Source organism: Gobio gobio (assembly GCF_949357685.1).
Source record: "Gobio gobio genome assembly, chromosome: 10".
NCBI classification, from domain to species: Eukaryota; Metazoa; Chordata; class Actinopteri; order Cypriniformes; family Gobionidae; genus Gobio; species Gobio gobio.
Genome location: NC_137116.1, coordinates 3,439,081 through 3,464,026, shown reverse-complemented (window position 1 = coordinate 3,464,026; position 24,946 = coordinate 3,439,081). Strand labels below are relative to the sequence as shown.

The 24,946-nt window shown below is 38.8% G+C and overlaps 2 protein-coding genes across 15 annotated transcripts; one reads left to right on the top strand and one right to left on the bottom strand.

The window, feature by feature from the left end:
* Window positions 1-1,989: 1,989 nt before the first annotated feature.
* rmi1 (RMI1, RecQ mediated genome instability 1, homolog) lies at window positions 1,990-5,775 on the bottom strand. The gene is made up of 2 exons (XM_079827874.1): window positions 5,564-5,775; window positions 1,990-3,852 (listed from the first exon to the last, which is right to left on the bottom strand). Exon 2 carries the CDS (start codon window positions 3,819-3,821, stop codon window positions 2,196-2,198), a length of 1,626 nt encoding a protein of 541 aa, XP_079684000.1. The 5' UTR covers window positions 3,822-3,852; window positions 5,564-5,775; the 3' UTR covers window positions 1,990-2,195.
* A 161-nt stretch (window positions 5,776-5,936) lies between these two features.
* hnrnpk (heterogeneous nuclear ribonucleoprotein K) lies at window positions 5,937-24,569 on the top strand. Of its 14 annotated transcripts, none has more exons than XM_079827715.1 (17): window positions 5,957-6,006; window positions 6,901-7,010; window positions 13,940-14,037; window positions 14,118-14,174; window positions 14,763-14,806; window positions 15,616-15,688; window positions 17,384-17,497; window positions 17,572-17,700; window positions 17,790-18,106; window positions 18,199-18,291; window positions 18,566-18,622; window positions 18,759-18,805; window positions 20,272-20,313; window positions 21,338-21,373; window positions 23,273-23,334; window positions 23,410-23,579; window positions 23,677-24,569. In XM_079827715.1, the coding sequence occupies exons 2-17, from the start codon at window positions 6,953-6,955 to the stop codon at window positions 23,705-23,707; spliced, it is 1,428 nt and encodes a 475-aa protein (XP_079683841.1). In that variant the 5' UTR covers window positions 5,957-6,006; window positions 6,901-6,952; the 3' UTR covers window positions 23,708-24,569. The 14 variants fall into 14 exon arrangements, with proteins under 14 accessions (XP_079683846.1, XP_079683841.1, XP_079683839.1 ...); XM_079827713.1 differs by having other exon boundaries at window positions 17,381-17,497; XM_079827714.1 differs by having other exon boundaries at window positions 5,963-6,010.
* Window positions 24,570-24,946: the final 377 nt, after the last annotated feature.

The following is a 24,946-nucleotide window of genomic DNA, read 5'->3' as shown; positions in this document are numbered from 1 at the left end:
CAGGATATAAAGTCGCAATTGCAAGTTATAAAGTCAGAATTGTGAGATATAAAGTCAGAATTGCGAGATATAAAGTCAGAATTGCGAGTTATAAAGTCAGAATTGCGAGATATAAAGTCAGAATTGCAAAATATAAAGTCAGAATTGCGAGTTATAAAGTCAGAATTACAAGATATAAAGTCAGAATTGCAAGATATAAAGTAAGAATTGCGAGTTATAAAGTCAGAATTGCGAGTTATAAAGTCAGAATTGTGAGTTATAAAGTCAGAATTGCAAGATATAAAGTCAGAATTGTGAAGTCAGAATTGCGAAGTCAGAATTGCGATATAAAGTCAGAATTGCGAGTTATAAAGTCAGAATTGCGAGATATAAAGTCAGAATTGCGAGTTATAAAGTCAGAATTACAAGATATAAAGTCAGAATGGCAAGATATGAAGTCAGAATTGCGAGTTATAAAGTCAGAATTGCGAGATATAAAGTCAGAATTGCGAAGTCAGAATTGCAAGATATAAAGTCAGAATTGCAAGATATAAAGTCAGAATTGCGAAGTCAGAATTGCAAAATATAAAGTCAGAATTGCGAAGTCAGAACTGCGAGTTATAAAGTCAGAATTGCAAAATATAAACTCAGAATTGCGAGTTATAAAGTCAGAATTGCGAGTTATAAAGTCAGAATTGCGAGATATAAAGTCAGAATTGCAAGTTATAAAGTCAGAATTGCGAGTTATAAAGTCAGAATTGTGAGATATAGTCAGAATTGTGAGATATAGTCAGAATAGTGAGTTATAAAGTCAGAATTGCGAGTTATAGTCAGAATTGTGAGACAGTCAGAATTGCAAGATATAAAGTCAGAATTGCGAGATATAAAGTCAGAATTGCAAAATATAAAGTCAGAATGAGTTATAAAGTCAGAATTGCGAGTTATAAAGTCAGAATTGCAAAATATAAAGTCAGAATGAGTTATAAAGTCAGAATTGCGAGATATAAAGTCAGAATTGCGAGTTATAAAGTCAGAATTGCAAGATATAGTCAGAATTGCAAGTTATAAAGTCAGAATTGCGAGTTATAAAGTCAGAATTGTGAGATATAGTCAGAATTGTGAGTTATAAAGTCAGAATTGTGAGACATAGTCAGAATTGCAAGATATAAAGTCAGAATTGCGAGATATAAAGTCAGAATTGCAAGATATAAAGTCAGAATTGCAAAATATAAAGTCAGAACTGCGAGTTATAAAGTCAGAACTGCGAGATATAAAGTCAGAATTGCAAAATATAAAGTCAGAATTGCAAGATATAAAGTCAGAATTGCGAGTTATAAAGTCAGAATTGTGAGATATAGTCAGAATTGTGAGTTATAAAGTCAGAATTGTGAGATATAAAGTCAGAATTGTGAGTTATAAAGTCAGAATTGTGAGACGTCAGAATTGCAAGATATAAAGTCAGATTTGCGAGATATAAAGTCAGATTTGCGAGATATAAAGTCAGAATTGCAAGATATAAAGTCAGAATTGCGAGTTATAAAGTCAGAATTGTGAGTTATAAAATCAGAATTGTGAGACAGTCAGAATTGCAAGATATAAAGTCAGTGAATTTTTTTTATAACTCATCCCTTTAAATTATATTAAGCCTTAAAGTTCTGCATAATTAAGAGCGTGGCCACTTGAGTGACAGGTGGATTGCCACTGCTGTCACTACTAGCCACTTGTCTGCTCCACCCACGTCCTGCCTCTTTGCCCATCTTTGATTATCCGGGAGATGGCGATGGCCGGCTCCGCCCACTTTGGGCTTCAAAAATGCTCTTCAGAAACCTACGGGTGACGTCACGGACACGTCCATTGTTTTATACATTCAATGGTTAAAACCTCTGAGAACACAGTAGAAACCACAAATACAATGCCCTGGCAACCACCCTACAACACCTTACATTTTCTCAAGAAAATGTCCAAATTAAAATTGTGCTAAAAATGTATAATGAAAAAAAAAAATCAAGTGATGTTGACATTCTTTATTACTTTAGACATTAAAATATAAAAAACACAAAAATCGAACAAAACATAACAGATGATAACAGCTGTTTTCTTGAGACTGAGAGAACCAAAAACAAGTTTTCCACTCAAATCTCATTGAAACCACTGACTGAATCCGTACAAACACTGTCAGGTTAAGTTAAAAAGAGAGTCAAGAGAATAGGTAGCTGTTAATTCCTCCTCTCTTTCACTCTTCTCTGTAGTTCGGAGCATTCTCTGTCAGAGAGCGTACTGGCAAACAACACGACTCCTCTGCCCGTCTGATCCACCTGCACACTCATCATACAGCACATATCCACCAGCTCTCTTTGACAATGCAGTATCCCACCGTCCACCTCACTGCGTCTCGCCGGGTCTTTCCGCAGGACTCGGGCCTCTGTTGCCGAGAAGCCAATGAGATTGGTCAGCATGGCATCAGACAGATCCACGTCCAAGTACCCGGTTCCATCCGATATGGTGGCCCCCAGTTTCCATGCACCGCCACTACTGCGCAAATTTCCCACCAGTGTGACAATGAAAGCTTGTAGTCGTAAAACCTGAACACTGGAGGGCGGCCAACAGCCTGCCTGTAGTGTGCAGAGGTACATGGGAGCAGGTGCGTCTCGTTCACAACCAGAAGTTTCTACTGTGTTTGTAGAGGAACTTGCACCAAATGTATCAAGAGCTTCATTTAAGGTTCTGCTTTGGTGAGTGTTGCTAAGAGGAGTTCTGGAGCGTAAACTTGGAGGGTTAAGTTCTTCCATTTGGGGCTGGGTTGGTAACTTTGAGTCAGGCTGCTTGATTTCAGAGTGTTCCCGAGTACTTGGCAAGGCTTGTGAATCTATCGGGCGCATCACATTGTCCAGCTCCTCTAACGGGATGTCATCAAAGTCCTCAGGAATGTAGTCCATCATATCATCAGCGCGGTTTTGTGGAACGTCATCAAAATTGTCTGGAATACTTCTGAAGTCATCATCTGGAATTTCATCCATATTATCCCAGTCGTCTTCCCTGGAAATGGGCGTCACTTGAGGACGGGGTTGTGACTGGTGGTGGGATAGTCTGAAGGAAGCTTCTGAAGTCAGGCTGTCATAGCCACTGTCAGCTACTTGATGGTCTACCACAGCCTCTACGCTGGCCAGAAGCTCCCGGTCATCTGGTTCCTCGCCTTGTGGATGGTTCTCCTCAGGCAAACCGAGTGTCCCACTAAGCACTCTGCCTTGAGAGTACATCTCCAAAAGCTGTTCCACCTCCCCACCCAACACCTTCACGTTCTCAGCTTTCAAGAGCAACACCCCTAGACGGACGACGATCGGCCCAACTAGCTGAAGCTTCGTGCCGGGAGGCAGGTTGGTACTCAGAGCCGGGATGGGCCGGTATTCCATACCCTCCAGACTCTGCACTCCATCCGTGAGCTGCAACATCAACATGCGCGTGGGCTTGGCCTCCCACGGCCTCTGCGTTTCCTGCGTAACAGCCGAGACTTGATCATTGGAGACGTCTTTGCCGCGAATACGCTGTAGTTGAGTGTAGGCAGGCTGGCTTATGTCTAGTAGGGAGTCCATCTGAACACAGTAACAACTGTCCAGTTCAGTCTTCAGCACCTCCGAAATCCTTTCGGGGAGAACTGGGTGGGCCAGATCTCGCAGGTCAGTCAGCAGCCATTGCTCCAAGACACGCTGATTTAGCTGCGACTGAGGCACGGATTCTCTACCCGCCTCCTCCTTTATCCAGTTCACACAAGCGTCCAGCCAGGCAGGAGGAACTTGGACGTGCCATTCAGAGCGCAGCCATGCCTGGACTTCACCCACTGACATCCTCTCACCGTCCCAAACACTAGAGCTTTATCTTTTACACACGGAAAGAAGCAAATGTGTAGTAAAGATTTAGGATTGAAATGGATGCATTTATTAAAATATTTTAATTCTAAGGCTTCCATTATGATTAAATAGTAAACTTTATCTTAAAATTTTAATTGTATGATATTAACAATTATACACAGTACCAAAAGTTTGGAAACATTACTGTTTTTAATGTTTTTGAAAGAAGTCTTTTATGCTTATCAAGCCTATATTTATTTTATCAAAAATACAGAGAAAAACAGTAATATTGTGAAATATTATTAGTTTAAAAAAATGGTTTTCTACATGAATATACTTTTAAACATAATTTATTTCTGTGATGCAAAGCTGAATTTTTAGCATCATTACTGCAGTCTTCAGTGTCACATGATCCTTCAGAAATCATTCTAATATGATGATTTGAAGCTCAGTTATCATCAATGTTGGAAACAGTTGTGCTGCTTAGTGCTTAGTAATTTTTTTGGAATATGTGATACTTTTTTCAAGATTCATTGATGAATAAAACGTTTAAAAGAACAGCATTTATTCAAAACAGAAATATTTTCTCTACTATCACTTTATATCAATTTAACACATCCTTGTTGAATAAAAGTTTTAATTTCTACCAAAAAAAAAAAAGAAAAAAATTACTGACACCAAATGTTTGAACGGCAGTGTATATTGTGACAAACGATTTCAATTTTAAATAAATGCTGTTCTTTTGTAACTTTTTATTCATTAAAAAATCCTGAAAAAAGTATTGCAGCTTATGAAACAACTTATTAAAGGGATAGTTCACCCAAAAATGAAAATTACCCAATGATTTACTGACCCTCAGGCCGTCCTAGGTGTCTATGACATTCTTCTTTCAGACGAATACAATCAGAGTTATATTAAAAACATGTCCTGGCTAATCCAAGCTTTATAATGGCAGCCCAAAATTTGAACCCCCAAAAAAGTGCATCCATCCATTATAAAAGTGCTCCACACGGCCCCGGGCGGTTAATAAAAGCCTTCTGAAGCATAGCGATGAGTTTGTGTAAGAAAAATATACGTTATTTAACACATTATAAAGTAAAATATCTAGCTTCTGACGGGCTGCCTTCCGTATTCAACTTACGCAGAAAGTGTAGCGCCTCTCGCAGTTCACGTCGGGACAGTTACGCGTTTTCCGCAGTTACGCTTTACAACTAGGATGGCTTGAGTTGAGGGTGAGTAAATGATAGGAAAATTTTAAATTTTGGGTGAACTATCCCTTTAAGCAGCACAACTGTTTCCAACATTGATAATAAATCAAGATATTAGAATGATTTCTGAAGAATCACGTGACACTGAAGACTGGAGTAATGGTTGATGAAAATTCAGCTTTGCATCACTGAAATAAATTAGTTTTTAAAGTATATATTCATATAGAAAACCATTATTTTAAATTGTAATAATATTTCACAATATTACTTTTTTTGTGTATTATTAAACAAATAAAGTAAAGTAAAGATACTTCTTTCAAAAACATTAAAAATAGTAATGCTGAAAATATTTTTTATTTTTATTCTTTTGTGAAATACAAACCACATCAATTGCAACTTACTATACTAAGGTGAATTCAGGGTGATTGGGACAGTTTTTGCCATTGAGATGACGGAAATAGTGCCCCAATAAACCTGAATTTACCCTATACTGTATAACTCTCATTTTTATGATTAAAGTAGATACCTTACCAGAAAATGAGTAATTCCACCTTCATTCCTGTGCAGGCTGCATGGTTCCTCATTTGAGAGCGCCACTTTTCTCTAACAAATGTGTTGCGAATGCGATCATATCATATACCAGTCTTAGTCTATACTGCTTGACTCCCTTACAGTTATATTTTGATATTTCATGGAGTACAAATCAAGATTACAATTAGATAATCTCATATCAAAACTGTACTGAAAGACTAACTTGTCTCGCTAATCATTAAAGCGGTCATAAAAGATTGGCGTTTCATTTGACCAATGATTGCCCGTGTAGCTGCTGGAGTTTCGGTTATGCTGCGGTTTTGGACCAACCAGAGCGCGTTTCTTTTGTGGAGGGAGGTGCTTTCATTGGTCCGCGCTTCCTCGGCGTTAGATAGATTTTAGTGCGTCATTGTTGTTACGAAGGGGGAGTAAGACAGGAACAGGTCGGTACGTACGTTTCCTTAGACAAAAATCAACTTATGACTGTTTTTACACAATACACCAGTATATTCAAGTGTTAAACAGGTTCACAGTTCTCATTTATGGGTATGCGTTTTCGTGCACACGGTTTATTATCGCAATTTGCATGGTTTTCGTCTTGCTAGATAACTAGCATATTCTCTGTTAGCTAAAGGAAGCTAGCTATCCTAATCAGCTATTTTATCTACCGTTTGGCATTCGTTGAAGGACGTGTTGGCGTTGTATTTATTTATTAGATTTTTTTTTACCACGAGACGTGACCACGAGTACTGCTAGTGGATAAACACTTTATGGTAGTTAGCTAGCTCGTTAGCTCCCTGAAACTATCTATTGTTAATTAGCCAGTCGGGCAGCTGATTCCGTACAGGAAGATGGCGGCTAATCAATTCATTTAACAGTAATCCTGCGTCTTAACGCACTGGAAGTTGCATGTTTAGACAACATCATTTAGGAATCATTTGGCGATTAGTTTGTAAGCATCACGTGCGCCCTTGTAGTGCGCACAATGCTGACTAGTTAGGCAGCCCAATACATTTTGAGACACAACCCAAGTCAGTGTAGGTTTGTTTTTGACATGTTTCTTTCTCATTTTAGGTATATTACAGTACATTATTTTTCAGTCCATATGTTTTTATTTGCTGGAGAATAGCTACCAGAACATTTACTTTAAGTTCTGCTTTCGATTGATAACACATTATAAAATTTTTTTAATCATTCCTCTTAAAATATTGCTTTGCACTAATCATGGACAAATAGAACTATGAGATCCGTTTAATGATTTACAAACAATCTTGGGATTAGCATCCTATTATGTCATATAACATTTTATTTCATGCACTATTTGTATTTTCCCTTAGGCATCCGTTAAGAAAGAGAGAGCTGTTCATCTCCGCTTGTTGTAGATAGATAATGGATCCAGAAAACGACCCCCAGGAAGAGGACACTTACAGCAACAATGAGAGTAATGGTAAGATCCAGTGACTTTTTTTTTTTTTAAAGATTGAATAAAAAATCAAAATGGAGCCCATATATTGATTGTTATTGTGCGTTCCTTTTCCAAAGAGAATTTTTTAGTCTTCATCTTATTTTCACCATCCACTTCCCAATGGATAAAATCCTGACCAATTCACTGCCCTAGGCACAATTTTACCTGGTGCCCCTTTTCCACCACTCATTGTGTTCATATTTTTTTTTAATAGGAATCATGATTCTGAATAGACAACTAAACAAAATAACATGTAATTTACTAAAGTTAGAGATGCACTGATCGACCGGCCAGGAATCGGCTGATTTTCCACATGATTGACCCGGATCGGGAACCGTCCGGTCAGTCTTGTGTCTTACCGATTCAGAGCCGATTGTTTTGTTGTCAGCGGCACAGGCAATAACGTCAGCTGCACATTCTCACTCTCTCCAACGGCCAAGTTACACACACCCGCCTCCTTTCACTGTCATCTTATTCGCTCAGGTTAAATAGCGCTTGTACTGCGCATCATTTTAAAAATTCCCGCAGGTTTCACTCACACCAAAAGCATCCGCACCACTGGCCTATATAAGTGGAAAACACGGACAGAATCCAGTCATAAAAACTGAATTTACTGTATAACGCGGAATGTCACTTTAATCACATTACTATATAGACTATTAATAGAATATTTAACCGCAAGAAGACTATTTGAATATGAATCCTACATGATCTGTGTGTTTCATCAATTAAAAATGTATCGTTTAAATTCTTTTTGACCACTGCCGTGCACCGTACAAAAACTGTTGCGCTTTGGATGTATTTTAAAGAGCTAGCATATATTTCTATATACTGAAATACTGGAAGAATAATATTATTTCTTATCACCGTTCAAAGGAGAAAGATTATGGCAGCAATTTTATACATTATATATATAAACCAAGCCGCTTTGTTTAATTTCCGCTTTTTTAAAATGACTTCAGGGGTCCAGACTAACATTTGAGAGCAGTGGCACCAGCGCCACTAAGTTCTGCAAATTTAATCATAATTCCTATTGCTTAAAAATTGTGCTTAAAAAAAGTGCAGTTACTAATAAAATTACATGTTTGTTTAGTGGAAATTTAACAGTGAAACACTGAGCTTGAATTGATATGCAGATCAAATTAACTTTAATGTGCAAAATCCTAATTTTTAAAGGGAAAAATGTAATATTCTACTCTTATTAAATGAATTATCGTTCTTCTATTGTATCATACTGAACTAAAAAGGAGCACTCTTTACTTGTTTTCTGTGTAATTCAGTCACAATTTGAAGAAAGGTTTTTGTTTTTCATGAGACTTTGTGACTTCCTACTTTTTCCCATATATTAAAGGGCATATTGCAGGTTACATTTTTTTCGAGATTAATATATAACCTTGTATGAAAATACCATATGAAAAGGTAGTGCAGGATTTAAAATGTTTTAAAAAGACATAAGAGCACAAATTTAGAAGATAAAGTGGCCATTTTGTTGGCCGCTTGGAAAAAGCGCTTTTTTTTTCCAACATCGCGTCATATTACGTCACGAGAGGGAGTGGTTCGCCGAGCTCTGCGTTGGCTCAGTGCAGAATAGGTTGGTATTCAGTAGAGTCTGTGTATTTTCGGTAGTTTTTCTATTCCAATTTATCATTGTCATGGTAAATTATTATCCAGCCTGTCAGAGCATCGAGTCCACAGGTTTCCTAAAAAAAAAAAGTTAGGAATTCTGCATGGTGCCGCATTTGTGCAGATGAAGAAACGGGACTTCCCTTCGCGCATCTTCTTCAAAATACACGGTGGTGTGTATAGTGCTTTAGACCTGAGGATTATCATCCTGGCGATATGATGGAGTCAAACATTGTTATACTCATGTAAGGCCGACTACACACTGGCTGCGTGGCGTTTTCTATCTGTAGACCGGCTACACACTGCAAGCGTGGCGTTTCTGTTGCGTTTCAGCTGCGTGGCGTTTTCTGTGTCTTTGCACACCAGAAGCGTGTCTGACGCGGCGCTGCTGCTGCTAGGTGACGTAGTGGAAGGCCTATACTTCATGTTAAACATAAAATATATAAATAAATATTTATATAAATATATAGCCTACTGATACAGCAAAGACAACGTCAGCACTCGGCAGTATTGACGGCCGAATAGGCTACAAAATATTTTGTTCTGCATTGGCAGGTGCAATATTTGAAAATCGATAATATATAAAAAAAATTAATTACAATTATATCTGCATTTATGTCAAAACCTAGAGACTTTCACACATAAAAATGTCATTTATTAATATGTATTCGTGTCAAAATGACAAACAGCTTTTCCTATTCTATTTTGCCTGGAAACGCTTCCAACACTCTTGCGTGTCGCATCAGTTCTATTTCTAGCATGTGCTTTCGGCGCGGCTGGTGTGTAGCTTGCCTAAGGATGAATAAACATCCACACGCGATGCTTCTTTGCCGTCGTGTTTACATTAATGAATACAAAGTATGTGCATTAACACAAATTAATACAGTCTCACACTTTTTCGAAAAAAAGTTCTGAATTATGTGATATTTTATTCATGCCATGTATGCACATTCAAGTTCACTCAAATGCATACTCATAACGTCATATACATCCTCACACTAGCGGTGAATCGGCACGAAATACACCCATAATACAGAATTAATGAATAAAGGATAAACACAATAACACAACATACTGTCTGTGGCTCGGCGGCCGGCGGGAGATGTGACGTCCCGGATCTGTCAGAGATGTAGCTCGGAGAAAACGGGAACTGTGCACCGTGGCGTGAGTCTTGTAAGTTACCAAATCAGTCGTGATGAGAAACCGATAACGTTATATCACATAACGTTTAGTGTGGACGGATATTAACGAGTGTGACTTTTCCTGACGGTCAAGCCTATAAGTTTCTGTTATTGGTAAGTAAATCAATAACTTACTAGATGACAATAACGTTACCAGCTTTGCTATTGCCTGATACATGATAATAATCAGTACAGTGTTGTGATATGAGCAAAGTGATCATATCGTTAGCTAGCTTTATCTAGCTAACACTGGTCTTTATCTAGCTAACACTGGTCTTTATCTAGCTAACACTGGTCTCTCTCCGAGACACCTGCTGCTCTTCTCCACTGTTTCTCCTCACATAAATACTCAATCTGTCTCCTGTAATCGTTGTTCTGTCTAATCCTGGTCTGTCCCTAATTGTGTGTCATAATTGTATGGCTGTGGTCTGCCATATGAGTATTAATAAACATTTATAATGTCCTCAGCGTCCGAGCTGTCATTGCGATCCATTGTTTTCCTATCGTTGAGATTCACCGCACTCCCTCTCGTTATGTCACGTCCGGTTTTGGCATTTTTAGATGCGGAAGTAAAATTTTCTCACAAAAACGACTCCAAAAGCCTTATTAGTGTATTTTAAAGTATATTGTAAAGACAATCTAGTTCCTACATTATTTTTCTATACATTGACTCACTGGAGTCTCTAACCTGCAATATGCCCTTTAAGGAGTGGAAAGTCCAAGTCAAATAAGTGCTCCTATGCCACCACCTACTGGTTATAGTGGGAATTTCATGTCTTTTTTAAATAAAAGTGCTTGTTTGCCACAGTGGCCTACACTTTTAAACTTTTAGTTTGGCATATCACATTCAAAATAATATTAAAATCGGATAATATTTAGAGCTTTTAAGTGCTGGAAAAAGTGTGAAACACTTGAAAGCCCTTGAAAAGTGCTTGAATTTCACCCTCAAAAGGTTGTACGAACCCTGACATTCGACTATTTCTTCCACAATACCATGGGGTGTTAATAAATTAAATCCATGGTGACCGTTTATAATTTGTGGACTGAAACCCCTGAATGTTTCTCCTGGTTTCAACATCAGCGCTGTTTGATCTGATATCTATGGTTTATAACAGAGAATTCTGCACCGAACGCTTCCCACTAGATCTCGCAGTAGCGATGTTGTTAATTCTGTGGTGAATTCTCACTGGATCTCCCAGCGCTGTGTAGTAACGCTGTCACGAGATCGGCCCGTGTATGAGCTTGCGCTGTGCTGTCTATTATTGCTCAGAGCTGATAAACGGTCCCCGCAGTGCAGCTCAAACGAGTAGCACATTTCCGTTCCGCTTTCGTTTCGTTTGCCGTGTGCTGTTTTTCATATGTAACAGAAATGGCAGCTCTTATCAGTTGGGCACCATGGTGGTGGCACCAGTGCGACCTCTAATCGTATTTTATCCCTCAAACTGCACAACTGTAAAGTAAAAACATTTAATAAAAAGTGATATTACCTTACATGATAGTTACATTTTACTGTCTGGGGTTTCTGGAAACGCCAAACATCCCGAGTGTACTCTTTGCGCATAAGGTAAAAATAACTGCCGTTAACTTTAGCTAGCTATTTCAAATTGGCGAACGTTACTGGTATCGTCTATCTACTATGCAACTAAATAAACTGTTAATTCATTACATCACATTACCTTTGTCTTTATCCCCTTTTTCTTCCACTTCTCTTCTTCTTTTTCTTTGTTGGGCACCAGAGGGCTTCTGTCTTTTTGGCATTGTAGACTATCTGGCTGGCTAATGCTAATTTAGTCATGTGAATTCTGCCATTCGTCACAATCAGGTAACTGTCTGTGAGTGTGGCTGGGCGGGGAATAATGCTTTGGTGAATCGGGTGATTAAGCAGAGTAGTCATGTTTTAGTGGGGGTTTTCACTTTTTTTTGTAATATTTCAAATGAATAGTATTAAAATGTAAAATTAACTGGTCAAAAGTGTGCAAAAAAAAGTTGGATAATTCTCATAGCTTATAATTAGGGGTGTAACGATACATTATTAATCGATATATCGCGATATGTATTGATGTAAACGATATGATTCGCGATAGTGTTTTTATCCAAGGCTCAACTTAACTGTATTTATAAGGTATAATTCCCCCCAACATTTTTAATTCTGTCATGTTCTCACCCTCATGTCGTTTCGAATGAAGATATTTTTTATGAAACCAGAGGGATTTCTGTCCCTCCATTTAAAGTAAATTCCTCACAAACTTAAAAGATCCAAAAAATGTCATAAAGGCTTCGTAAAAATAATTAATCAAGTGGTCTAATCCAAATCCATGTCTTCTGAAGAGACATGATGGCTTAATATGATGAACAGATTCACAACAATGCACGTACTGTTGTAAACACGGATGTTCAAATGATTACTTAACGCAACAGGAACGTGAGTAAATGCAGACTTTTGGTTGAGCTAAACATTTACAGTTTGTGAATGGTAAGCGATTACCGATTAGAACTGTGGATTGATCATCTGAAGCTCATACGCTCCTCAACGTGAAAGCGCAAACATCATTTAAATCACCAGATCGCATTTATTTTTAGTAGTGTGATTATTTAAAGCGTTTTAGATGGTTTATTCTTATATGTATAGTGCATTAATAGCACGGTCAGTCTGCATGGCTAGAGATCCAATTTTTAGCATTTAAAGTTAAAGGGGAAAGATTGTTTACAGAGTTTCAGTGACATTACTACATTTAACGACTATATATAATGTTGAATATAATGTATAATAATGCAATGGGGGAATATTTGTGGGTCCTGATAATACAATAATAATAATAATATTTTAATAATAATAATAATAAAATATTAAAATATTGGGATACATATCGTAAGTTCAGTATCGCGATTTGTATGGAATCGTGACAAGTGTATCGTTACACCCCTACTTTTAATGTAAATCAATGAGATCTTTATAACAGACTACAAAATATGCATTTAAATATAATTCTTCACTCTTACAATATGTCCTAATAAGATTATATTTAAATGCTTAGTTATTATGATCAAAGCTATGTAATGTAGTTTCAAAACAAAATGCAATGCAATACATGATTTAGAAATGAACAAATAAACATTCTCATAAAGCCACACATTTTTATATTTTTCTAAACAAAAATTATATGGATAATCAAGTTGCTTCAGTCCAGTAAAGTATTTATCTTGAAATATTATTATACAGTATAAAATCTCTTTGTTTACTGTATCAAAATCAGAAAAGATTTCACAGCAAAAAGATGTGAACCACGGCCTGAAGTGGGGTGTTTTCACAATTAGACTAAAAGGCCCTTTACTTGCTAAACAAAAGTCTAAAGTGTCAATCAGATGACAAAAGGCATGTCATAAATTGTGTACAACAGGTTTTTCAGCAAATTTTTGATCATGTTGATCATTTAGAGGCCTTAGGGCTTATTTTGATCGCAAAAATCATACAGTAGGCTAAAGTTGGCGTGAAATGAAAATGCACCCTATATTCTAAATGCATGTTATAGATCTGAAGTGTCTTAACTGGATCTTCCAGTGAAGCCACGGACTCTTTGGTGACACATGCCTGCACCATATGTCTTTTAACCCTGCTCCTGGAGGCCCACTGTCCTGCTGCCTAATCAAACACACCTGAACCAGCTAATCAAGCTCTTCAGGATCGCTTGAAAATCCCAAGCTGAAGCAGGTTGGATGTAACCTTTGCAAGGCAGTGGGCCTCCAGGAGCAGGTTTGAAGACCTCTGGCCTGCACTATTGAGTGCCACGCCTACATTTCCCCAACCTACATTTTTCTTTTTTGATAATGTTTCCCAACCCTGTTCGTGGAGGCACACCAACACTACACATTTTCTTATTTCAACTCTTCCTACTCAAACACGCCTAATTCAACTCATCAGCTCATTAGTAGAGACTCCAAGACCAGAAATATATAGGTCAGATAAGAGACGCATCCAAAATGTGCACTGTTGGTGTTCCTGCAGGAGCAGGGTTGGGAAACGAATGTATATCACATTACAGAAGAAAAGATCTGTCGCTAGTTCCAACATTTATGCAATAAACGTATGTGTTGCGAATGCCATTTCAGGTAAGCGTTCTGCTGAGGATACTGACGATGAAAAGCCCCATAAGCGATCACGAAATTCTGATGACATGGTGGAGCTCAGAATTCTGCTACAGAGCAAAGTAAGTCCCTTAGTTTCCCATCACTTCTGAGTTTCGTTTCTCCCGCTGTACCTCAATGCTGATTTGGCTCTTCTCTCCAGAATGCCGGAGCAGTGATAGGAAAGGGTGGGAAGAATATTAAAGCTCTGCGCACAGATGTGAGTACTCTTTTTGTTTAGTTTGCACTCTTTCCACGTACACAAACTGTGGTAGATGGAGCTCAGATGTCTGTAGAACTGGGTTATAATATGCTAATGGTAATGTGTATAAAAACCAACAGAACCAACAGAAGGCAGTTTGTGTTACAAAAGCAGTGCTGTGTAATAAATACCCCACATTATACTGTACTCTTTAGTAAATTGAAGAGTATATGATTCTTTGATACTGGCTAAAATAGTGTTTGGCCTAGTACATATTCTCATAATCTGTTCCTCTCCTGTTCTCCATTCTCCTCCAACATTATGAGAATTGAAAGTCACACTGAAAGTGTTTCCAATTAAAAAATGTATTCCTCTTCCACTCCCTCTCCCCTTTTCCTTGTTTTTTTGTTTTTGTTTTTATTTTTCTGTTCATTTTTGGCCAATTCCCATATCCCGGATCGACTCGTACCGCCCACCTGCGTTGCCGCCTGACCTCCTGACTCCCTGGTTGGCCACACCCATAATCGCGCCCTTCCTATTGGGCGGCTTACTTGATTGACATCCGTGTGCTTGATTGCTCTGGGTACTTGGCCCCGCCCCCTGCAGTACAATGCCACTGTGTCAGTCCCAGACAGCAGTGGGCCCGAGCGGTACGTGCCACTCAGATACTCCAACCTCCAAGTCATATCAGCTCTGTTACTGCCAATATCAGAACTGTTTTAACATCCTTAATGTAAAACTGCTCCCTTTCTGCCATGAAACATGAGTATGATGCTGCCATGACGATCAATATGAATTTAAAATGCTGTTGTGCTGTGTTCAAATGCCTTTTCTGTCATGTAAGGAAGCCCTTTCCCACCCTGTTTCCCTCTCCGATGTCAGAAACATTCTCTGAAGTAGCTTTTTTTGTACCTTTGGGAAATGCACTTCCTCCACAGTTTTCATTTTAAAGGTTTCTTGCTAATACAAGGCTGAATTTAGTTATTTATGGTGACGGGGCAGTGCAAAATACATTTTCTCCCTTTTGTCCGCTGTGTTGTTTTACTGTGGCATTTGACTTTTCAATCTTGCTCCACTGCCCCCTGCTCCCTCCCTTCATCTGTCTCTGCTATTTCTCTCTCTCTTCTCTACTGGATCTGGAACCTGCTTCATTCATGTTCATCTCTGCCATTCTCTCTCTCTCTGCACTGTCACCCCTCTATCCGTTTCATATCTGACCTTCCCTGTATCTTGACATTTCAGCAACGGGGAGGAGCTTCAGTTTGTTTTTCTTTCTTTCCTGTGTTCTCCACTCTCCTTTGACAAAGGAGTGCATGACTCCAGACTCTTTGGGGTCTGTTCCCTCTCCTCACTTTTAAATGCGCTAACAAAAGCACTGACCGTTTTCTTCAGGCTGTTTGTGTGTCTAATATCCGCTCTCTTCTCTCTTCTCGTGGAATGCAATTCATTACTTTGACAGAATCCTAAGCATCAGTGCTGATATTCCCACGGTAGCTGAGATATTGCTGAAGATCATACCTACTCTAGAAGAGGTAAGGGTTTTTTGTGTGTGTGTGTGTGTGGTAATCCCTACGTTATGGGGACAAAATATCCCCACAAAGATGGCAATATCCGAAATCCTCATCCTTGTGGGGACATTTTTAGGTCCCCATGAGGAAAACCTCTTATAAATGAGACTAAGTGATGTTTTGTGAAAATGTAAAAATGCAGAATGTCTCCTGTGATGGGTGGGTTTAGGGGCAGGGGCAGTGTAGGGGATAGAATATACGGTATGTACGGTATAAAAACCATTACGCCTATGGAAAGTCCCCATAAAACATGAAAACCCAACAAGTGTGTGTGTGTCACAATTCATATGAGATGGGAGTAGGGGTGTGTGATACACATTTATTTTTGAGCCCAGATTTTGTTCCCCAGACTGTGATGTACTAGCAGCCAAAAAACAAACAACACAAAAATAGTTTTAACAGCTTTTTGTAGTTGTCTTTTTTAATGTGTTTTTTTACAACTGGTTAACTCATTTTGATTGGTTTCTGATGAGGATTTGCACTAGATTTTACACATTAGGGTCTAGGGTTGGGTATCGTTTGAATTTTAACGATTCTGATTCTTATCGATTCCTAATTTCGATTCCAATAAGGTAAAAAAACTTAGAATAGAATATCATTCACATTTATTCTAAGTCTTAATATTAAAACATTTAATTGTAGCTCAATACCATGAACAACAATCAACAGGCTAAGAACACTTACACAAGGAACTTTTGCCTATGGTTTATAAATACCAGAGCAAAAACAACTAGCCTAACTAATATCCATTTCAAGGATTATTAAAGACAATTAAACACTCAATTGAACAAAGTATTTTGTATTTGCATTGTCAGGTATTCGGGTACAGAAACTGTATAATCAAATGTAAAACAACACTGCACTTTAGTAATAAAATATAGGCTATACATTACAAATATAGTAAAAAATGTTGTCCTGTCTAGAACAGCGAGTGACTTTTCTCGTTGTCATAGCGACGGCATCAGGAAAATCTGCCGTCACTTTAACTCTTTCCCTGCCAAACGTGGAAATTTCCGCTATGTGTGAGCGCTTCCCTGCCAAAATTTTCCAGGTGTCTGTGTTTTCACTGTTATACTTTAGGGAGCGCTATTACACATCTGAATGAGTACAGAATCTCCTGATCTAAACACATGAAGAAGTCGAAAAAAAACAAGCGATTGTATGTAATGTTTTTGTGTGTATTTGTCCGTTCGTGTGCTGTGCAAAAAGATAGAGGAAGAGAACTCTGTTTATTATCAGGAGAAGCTGTTCTATGCACGTGTGAGTCTTGCAGCTTAGAAAACCGTGTGAGTATTAGTGCTGTAATGTTTAAAGTCACATTAAAACCACCTTTTCTGTGCGCACGTTTTGGATGTGTCTTTTGCGTTTGAATGGTTTAATGGTGCACACAAGAACCGATAAGTGGAACTGAAATGCGTATTTCTTATCGAATCACCGGTTCTGGGGAATTTAGATCTAAAATGGAACCGGTTCTCGATACCCATCCCTATTAGGGTTACATTTTAGCGCAGAATCCTGAAAGACTTACTTGACTGTTGTCATGTCTATATACATGTCATTTATATCACCCACCCCTAGATGAGAAGTTGCACATTTGCATAAGCTGTTAATGAATATTTAAATGAACATTTGATTCTTGTCTCTGATTGGTTGGAGCAGTATCAACATCATAAGGGGGTGGACTTTGACTGTGAACTGAGGCTGCTCATCCATCAGAGCCTTGCTGGAAGCATCATTGGCGTGAAGGGTGCCAAGATTAAGGAACTTCGTGAAGTAAGACAATAAGATGAGAATTTTAACTGTAAAACATGAATTTTATAGTGCTGATCAAAAAACTTCTGTTGTAGAGCACCCAGACCACCATCAAGCTCTTTCAGGAGTGTTGTCCTCAGTCCACTGACCGTGTGGTGCTAGTCGGGGGAAAAGCAGACCGGGTGGTGCAGTGCATTAGGACCATGCTAGAGCTCATTGTGGAGGTCAGATTATGACAGTGCTGTTTGTCACGTTGTTGTTGGACCTGTTTCTCATTAAATTCTCATTTTTCTCTCGCTCTCTCTCTCTCCAGGCTCCCATTAAAGGTCGAGCTCAGCAGTACGACCCTAATTTTTACGATGAGACCTACGACTATGGCGGCTTCAGTACGGCGTATGAAGAGCGGGGCCGTCGGCCTATGGGAGGCTTCTCTTCGCGGGGCCGTGGCAGTGGAGGTGGCTTTGATCGAATGCCCCCCAGTGGAGGTCGTGGTGGCCACCACATGCAGAACAGGAGAGACTATGATGACATGAGCCCACGGAGGGGCCCCCCTCCACCCCAAAGAGGGGGGAGAGGAGGGGGTCGTCCCCCACGAAACATGCCCATGGGACCCCCACATCACAGGAGAGGGTGAGTCACTTTTATCTATATATTTTTTGCAATGAAATATAAAGACTGGAATACACTACATGCCTTTTGCCTTGATTTCCCCTTATTTGCAGTCTGGACAGGTCAACGCTAGTTGCTGAAAGTCAGAGCCAGTCTGCAGATTTTGGGCAGTCGGCGTTGACAGACTTCACAGAAAAACGCGTAGTGTATGATGGGCACAGACTGTCAGAGGATATCACACATCTTTGATATTTTGAGTTTATGTTCAGAAAGTCTATTAGTGTGTAATCCTCAGTTTTTGTGTATGGTGCCCAGTTATTCAATAACGGTTAAACATTTTTAGTTGTGTAGTGTATTCCAGCCTTGACACAAATAGGGTCAAAAAATCTTTAGAATTGTGGGGTTTTGCCAAGAATTTCAATTTTCCCCTTTTTATCGTTGTTGGATACGTTTATGGATGCTGTGTTTCTGACTTTACAGGGATGATCAGTACTCCTCCTACAGTTCCCAGCGTGGCCACATGGAAGAAAGGCGGCAGTAAGTTCTTCAGTTGTATCAGTGCTGTTCAAGTTTTCCCACGTTATCAGCTATAATGCTTTCTTTCTTCTTGTGTAGGATTTTATTAGAAGTTAATCTTATGCCATATTTGTCTATTTTTTTTTTTTTTCCCCAGTGGGGAAAGACGAGGGCGCAATGATCGTTATGGAGGTGGCATGGTCAGTATTCAGTCTTTTTGCAATTTTATTATTTAGTTCAGTTTCAAGAAATGACTCAAACTACATTTTAAAAACCACAGGTCACGCCACTTAGTTACAATGAAATAAAAATGGACCCCCCCCCCCCCCCCCACACACACACACACACCTTTTAAATGAAATGATTGTTATTATTATTATTAATACAAATAAATTCGATTCTGCACTCATCATTTTATTAAAAATGATTGTAATACTTAATCAAAACATTAACATGCCCACTTGCTTGGTGCCACATCTCTTCAATAAGGTTGTCCAACGGACAGACCATTTCTGTCTGTTGTCCAATTCTCCAGCAAGATGTTTTTTTTTTGGTCAGCACTCAATTAAAACGGTTGCATTAATTAGTAAACTACAGGGATCCAATAAATTCCAGATGGACACAATCAAATACTACCCTACACGCAAATCTCTCTCTCAAAAAAGGCATTTCATTCTTACATACATCACAATATGAAAGAAATGGTCACAATTTCCACTTCATGCTGACTTTATGGAACAGTTTCCTTAACAATAGCATCAGTAAGACAGCAGCTCAACTATGTTACCTGGTAAAATATGATGTTTGAGTAGCTAGGTGCCTTGGAAATAAAGAGAGGGACACATTGTTTTCTGTTGTGTTCTTCAAACATTTGTTTGTGGTTTTTGATTCTCACCCTTCTGTTCTGTTCTCTCTTCCTTTACAGAATGATGGATATGGTAAGTTTTTATTTAAATACTTTTGCTTGTCTGCATGCGAAAGATTGTGGGTAATACCGTTACTCCGTCTCAGAATGAAATTGTTTTAGATTTTTTTTTTTTCTTGTTGAGGAAAATTTGTTTCACACGGTCACCTTTTAGTCTCACCAAAGTCTTTGAAACGTTTTATAAATTATTTGACTAACTTATTCTGGCCGGGTACTGCCCAGTTAGACAGGAAGATTATCTGACTGTGTGAAGCAACTAACCATAATTTTGTTTGTTCCTTCCATGTAGGGGTGGGTTTGTCGAAAATAGTTTTTATTTTTTTTAAATAAAGGGACATGATGGGGGAAAAATGAGATGAAAGGGAAAATTATATTTCAGTGCTTTTCCTTTTCCTCTCACCAAATAAAAGGGGCTCTGTAGATTTAAATATTTACTGAGTGAATAAAAGTAAGTCATAAGAGTGGCCCAATTTACATATCTACTGTAGAGCAGTGGTTTTCGAAATTGCAGTGTGTCCGCCATTTACTATGAATAAAAATAATATTGTTAATATATGTAAAAATGTTTAATTAAATATGATCCAATATATATAATGAAATAATATATTAAACTGTTACTCTGTGTTCACTACTTGAGCTCGCTGTTTGATTAAGAATAAATCCCCAATTGATCTCCCATAATTTTGCTGCATACAGTTACTGTAGGCTACAACAGATTTAAACATGGATAAATGGTTATCAACAGGGTCGCTGAAAAGGACAAATGCAGATGTTTCTTCATCTACAAGTAAGGATAAATCTTCAGCAACGCCTGACATCAAAGAGACGAAATATATAGCTAAACAAAGAAAATCCTGTAGTGACTACCTAGCGCTAGTCTTCCCATGTGTGGGAGCAGAGAACATTATTTAGCTTATTTTAGTTATACACATTATTTTACCGGAATAGGCTTCACATCAAGCCCGATCTCCGTTTTCAACATGCAGTGCTTAGTAAATGCCAAACAACACCAATCTTTGCATTAGGTCAGTCACAACTTTAGTTTATGAGGACTAATTGTTATTTCTTGTCTCTTGAGCCACGGTCAGGCCAGGTTCCTTAAATCAAAGCAAGAGCACCCTCAGTTGAACCTGTAATAATAGGAGAAACTGATTTGGCAAACGCTCCAGTGCGTATTTGTGTTTGCGCTCTGAAGAGCGTCAAATGTTTGTTTACAACATGCTTTTGCAGTGTTGAGCAACAGTCACATTGTTGGAACACAGTGGCCAATTAGAGGTGTTTGTAAGTTAGGCAGAATCTACTCACCGCTCAAAACACCAGAGTTTTTGTTCAGTGCTGAGTTCTGCAAGCTCGCGAATCCTCTCATTTTAGCAAAGTGTAGACCTGATGTAAAGAGATTTATTGTGCAGTGTTGACAGCTTCATTGATTAAACGGCCACGCACATGCTGGAAATGCAGAATTCACTCTTGAAATTGCAATGATTGACATAGTGACCATAGCAATGGACGGGACAAAAGTCTGATATACAGTATGTGCATTAAGGCTAGAGCACCCGGTTTGATTCTGGAACCAGGGATGGGCTCGGTAACCCATTTGCTTTTTCTGTTCATTGCCAGTTTATTCAAGAAAGACTGTTAACAATCTCCGTTTCTAGGTCCTCATTAACCAACGCAACACATAGTCGGGTCTGTTAAAATCCTTGCAGTGGAAGCTTACGTGTTGGGTTGTGGGCCAAGAGTTGGAAAAGGTTGGGAGCCACTTCTGTACAGTAAAGATGACTTAATTCTTCTTTTTGTGTTTCTCAAATCAGACAGTAATTCATCTTGGGATTCCTCCTATCAGTCTGGTAAGTATGGCATCCTGTTATTATAAGATGGGGACACACCAAACCGATGGCAAAGAGCTATGCCGTTGCTTCACATCGAGGTAAAAAAGTCTAGCTTAAACACACTGCACAGACTATAGCCGACAGGCAACTAGCACGCACGTTCTGCGGCTGCGTGAGAGGACATGACTTTTATAGAAAGAATACAATTTTATATATAATATATACATTTTTCAATTGTAGTCTTTTAAAAAGGCATCTAAAATAATAATAAACTAAGTGCAATGTAGTGTTGTCAAAATTATCGATTTTTCCATACATATTGATACTCTAATATCTGAAACACTTCCAATACTCATTTTCCACTGAATAGATACACAATACTAGCCTGACGTTGTCATACTCAATTCTAGTCAGAATGAGTCTGATAATGCTCCGTTGGACTGGAAAGAAAACTCCTCTGCACTCAATTGGATAGACCTACAACCAATCAGAGCAACGGAGTAGGTGACGTGTTGAGCGACGCGTAGTTGTCAACAGAACTCAACTGCACGCACACTGGAAGAAGTAGAAGGAGAAGATGAGTGTAAACGATCTTTGCCGGTGTTGTAAAAATAATTTAAGGATACATGGAGTACTTACCATACATAGTCATTTTTGAGAGAAATAGTGAAGGTGAATGGATATACGAACAAGTTCTCCGTTTAGGATTAGAACGAATTCAACCCAAGCGCTCTTTGGTGACATGGATGATTACGTTACTGTTGATCATCTGTCCATCAGCGTATAAAGCCGCCCTGACAATTTGATTGGTCCGAACAGCTTTGGTTCGAGCATGGTTTGTCCACAATGGATCAAGTCCAGACCGAATTTCTCAAACTCAAGTGTTGTGGGCGGGGTTAAATTCTGCTGGCATCCAGGCTAACACAATACCGGCTGATCTTTCTCTCTCTCTCTCTCTCATCTGTCCGACAGCCAATGACACACAAAACCGCCTCCCCTCACACACTCATTTAATTTGCTCAGGATGAATATTGTTGATGTTACAAGGCGTTACAGAGCTTGAATTTCGGCATGGAATTATAACGGTATTGCTCATAATTTTACTAGATTTTGTGCTCACAGTGCACAAAGCCGACTCTCAGGAGAGAGAAGATTTAGAAGTCTAAATTGACTTCTTTTTCGCTGCTTAAACAGTCAAATACACACAAAATAATGTCAGTATTCACCGTAAAACGTCTTGTTGAGGAAGAAAACACATGTGTAACAGTATAATGGATCCGTGCGTCAGGTCTTAAAGTGACAGCAGCCTAATATACCTGCTGCCAAAATATGAGGTTATATCAAAAATATCTATATGGCAGTTTTTCCCCCATGGAATAGATGTCAAAATTGTGGTTAGTAACTTTGGAAAACCAGTAGCCACAGTGGCTGGTGAGGAAAAAAAGTTAATGTCAAGCCCTGGGTGGAAGTAGTCTGTATTTGAAAAAGGTTCTCTCAAAAGTCTTGCTCATTACAGACAGATTTGTGTAGCTTCGCCATCTTGATTCCACAAAGCCATGTTAATAAAATAATCCACTTTTCAAATGAGATGAAATGACAAGTGTCTGTAGTGTTCCCTCTTCACTTCGTCGTTTGCTTTCGCCAGTTCCAGGGGTTCTCTTGTGACCTGATTCGCTAAGCTGAACAGCCAATCAGAGCGATCTCTCTCACCAAAGAGCTCCGCGGCCAATGTAACTTGCAGAATCAGACGAAAACCCGCCAACGGTGCAGAACACAAAGAAAAAACTTCGCAGACCAACGTTTACAAATTAGCCAACCGTCGGCTTGGTGTGACCCGGGATAGAGGCCATTTATTCATATAGACTCATATTCATTAATCTCCCATTATGATACATTTGACTCTCTCCTTATGCTCAGGTGGAAGGAGTAGTTACAGTGAAGGGCCGGTGATCACCACACAAGTGACTATTCCTAAAGATGTGAGTAAAAAAAAACTGACGTGATACGATTTACACATGAAATGTGTATTTAACTTCTCCCGCTGTGATTCTCAGCTGGCCGGATCGATCATCGGTAAAGGGGGTCAGAGGATCAAGCAGATTCGTCACGAGTCCGGAGCATCAATCAAAATCGACGAGCCCCTACAGGGTTCTGAGGACCGCATCATCACCATCACCGGAACCCAAGACCAGATCCAGAACGCTCAGTACCTGTTACAGAACAGGTATGTTACCGATCGAGTGATTTGAGTGAACGCTTCACAGTGGACTAAAGCATTACGTTGCTGACTGATCCTCTCTCCTGCTCTCTCTGTTCCTCAGCGCTCTACACCTCTTGGGACGCCAGAACTAACCAGCCCCTCTTTCTCAGGATATCCATCCAACTGCAGCTCAAGTCCTCGTCACCGCGTGATGGCCTGACACATGACGCGTCCTTGTCTGTCACCTTTATAGGACTCCCTCATAGAATCATACGAGCCCGAGCCCTCTGGTTGTCCTTGATTGTGGATTTTGTGGGATTGTTCTTTTTTTTTTTTTTTTGGTTGTTTTTATAAATATAATTTTTATATGGGCCAACTGTCGCTTCACAGAAAGCTTGGATGAGCAGATAACTGCTTTTCAACAGGATGTTGTTGTTTTTTCTCTTTTGGAGTGAAGGTTTTATGAGTTGGGAAAATGTTCCACTATTCCAAAAGCTTGATCCAGAATGTACACATTCACCCCCATGTTCTAAAACTGCATTTGATAGAGAATAAAGTGTAAATATCCAATGATACTATGGACATATGAATATATCCTTTACACTGTTTCATTCGTGTGATGTTTTTCCTCAGAAATACAGATATTTTCACCAGGTACTGAAGGCTTGCAGTACTTTTTTTGTACGTCTTTTCTCCTGATCTGTTGCTGGGTTTTTAAAATCTAGTGTTTTAAAAAAAATTACTCTACCTCTGGAATTTTTTGTAGGTCTGCCATCCTAAAAGAAGGCTCACAATCATTGTATGCGTTTTTTCTTTTTAAAAACAAAAGAAAACAAGTGGATTTGAAGTTAAGACTATTTGTGTCGGAGCAGGATGGTAATTCTCACTCTCCCTTTCTTTGTTTTATTTTTCTTATCTTTATTTTTTTACTCAAATTTTCTCTGAAGTTCTTCAACCAGGCACATTTGTAGAGTTTGTCATTTGTCTGAAATAATAAAGGAATTGCCATTTTTATCAGTGTGGTATGATTATTAAACAGTGTCAATGCAGTTAATGGACATCCCTTCTATAAAATTAGAAGCATTCACAAATCAAAAACAAATTATATATATATACAGTGAGGAAGTTAAGTATTTGAACACCCTGCTATTTTGCAAGTTCTCTCACTTAGAAATCATGGAGGGGTCTGAAATTGTCATCGTAGGTGCATGTCCACTGTGAGCGACATAATCTAAAAAAAAATCCAGAAATCACAATGTATGATTTTTTAACTTTTTTATTTGTATGATACAGCTGCAAATAAGTATTTGAACACCTGAGAAAATCAATTTTAATATTTGGTACAGTAGCCTTTGTTTATAATTACAGAGGTCAAACGTTTCCTGTAGTTT

Bases quoted from the DNA above. Each gene is read 5' to 3' on its own strand.
- rmi1 (XM_079827874.1), bottom strand. From the start codon at position 3,821: ATGTCAGTGGGTGAAGTCCAGGCATGGCTGCGCTCTGAATGGCACGTC.
- hnrnpk (XM_079827713.1), top strand. From the start codon at position 6,953: ATGGATCCAGAAAACGACCCCCAGGAAGAGGACACTTACAGCAACAAT. The intron at 14,038-14,117 runs GTAAGTCCCTTA...TCTTCTCTCCAG, and splicing joins GAATTCTGCTACAGAGCAAA to AATGCCGGAGCAGTGATAGG. The intron at 14,175-14,762 runs GTGAGTACTCTT...CGCCCCCTGCAG, and splicing joins TTAAAGCTCTGCGCACAGAT to TACAATGCCACTGTGTCAGT.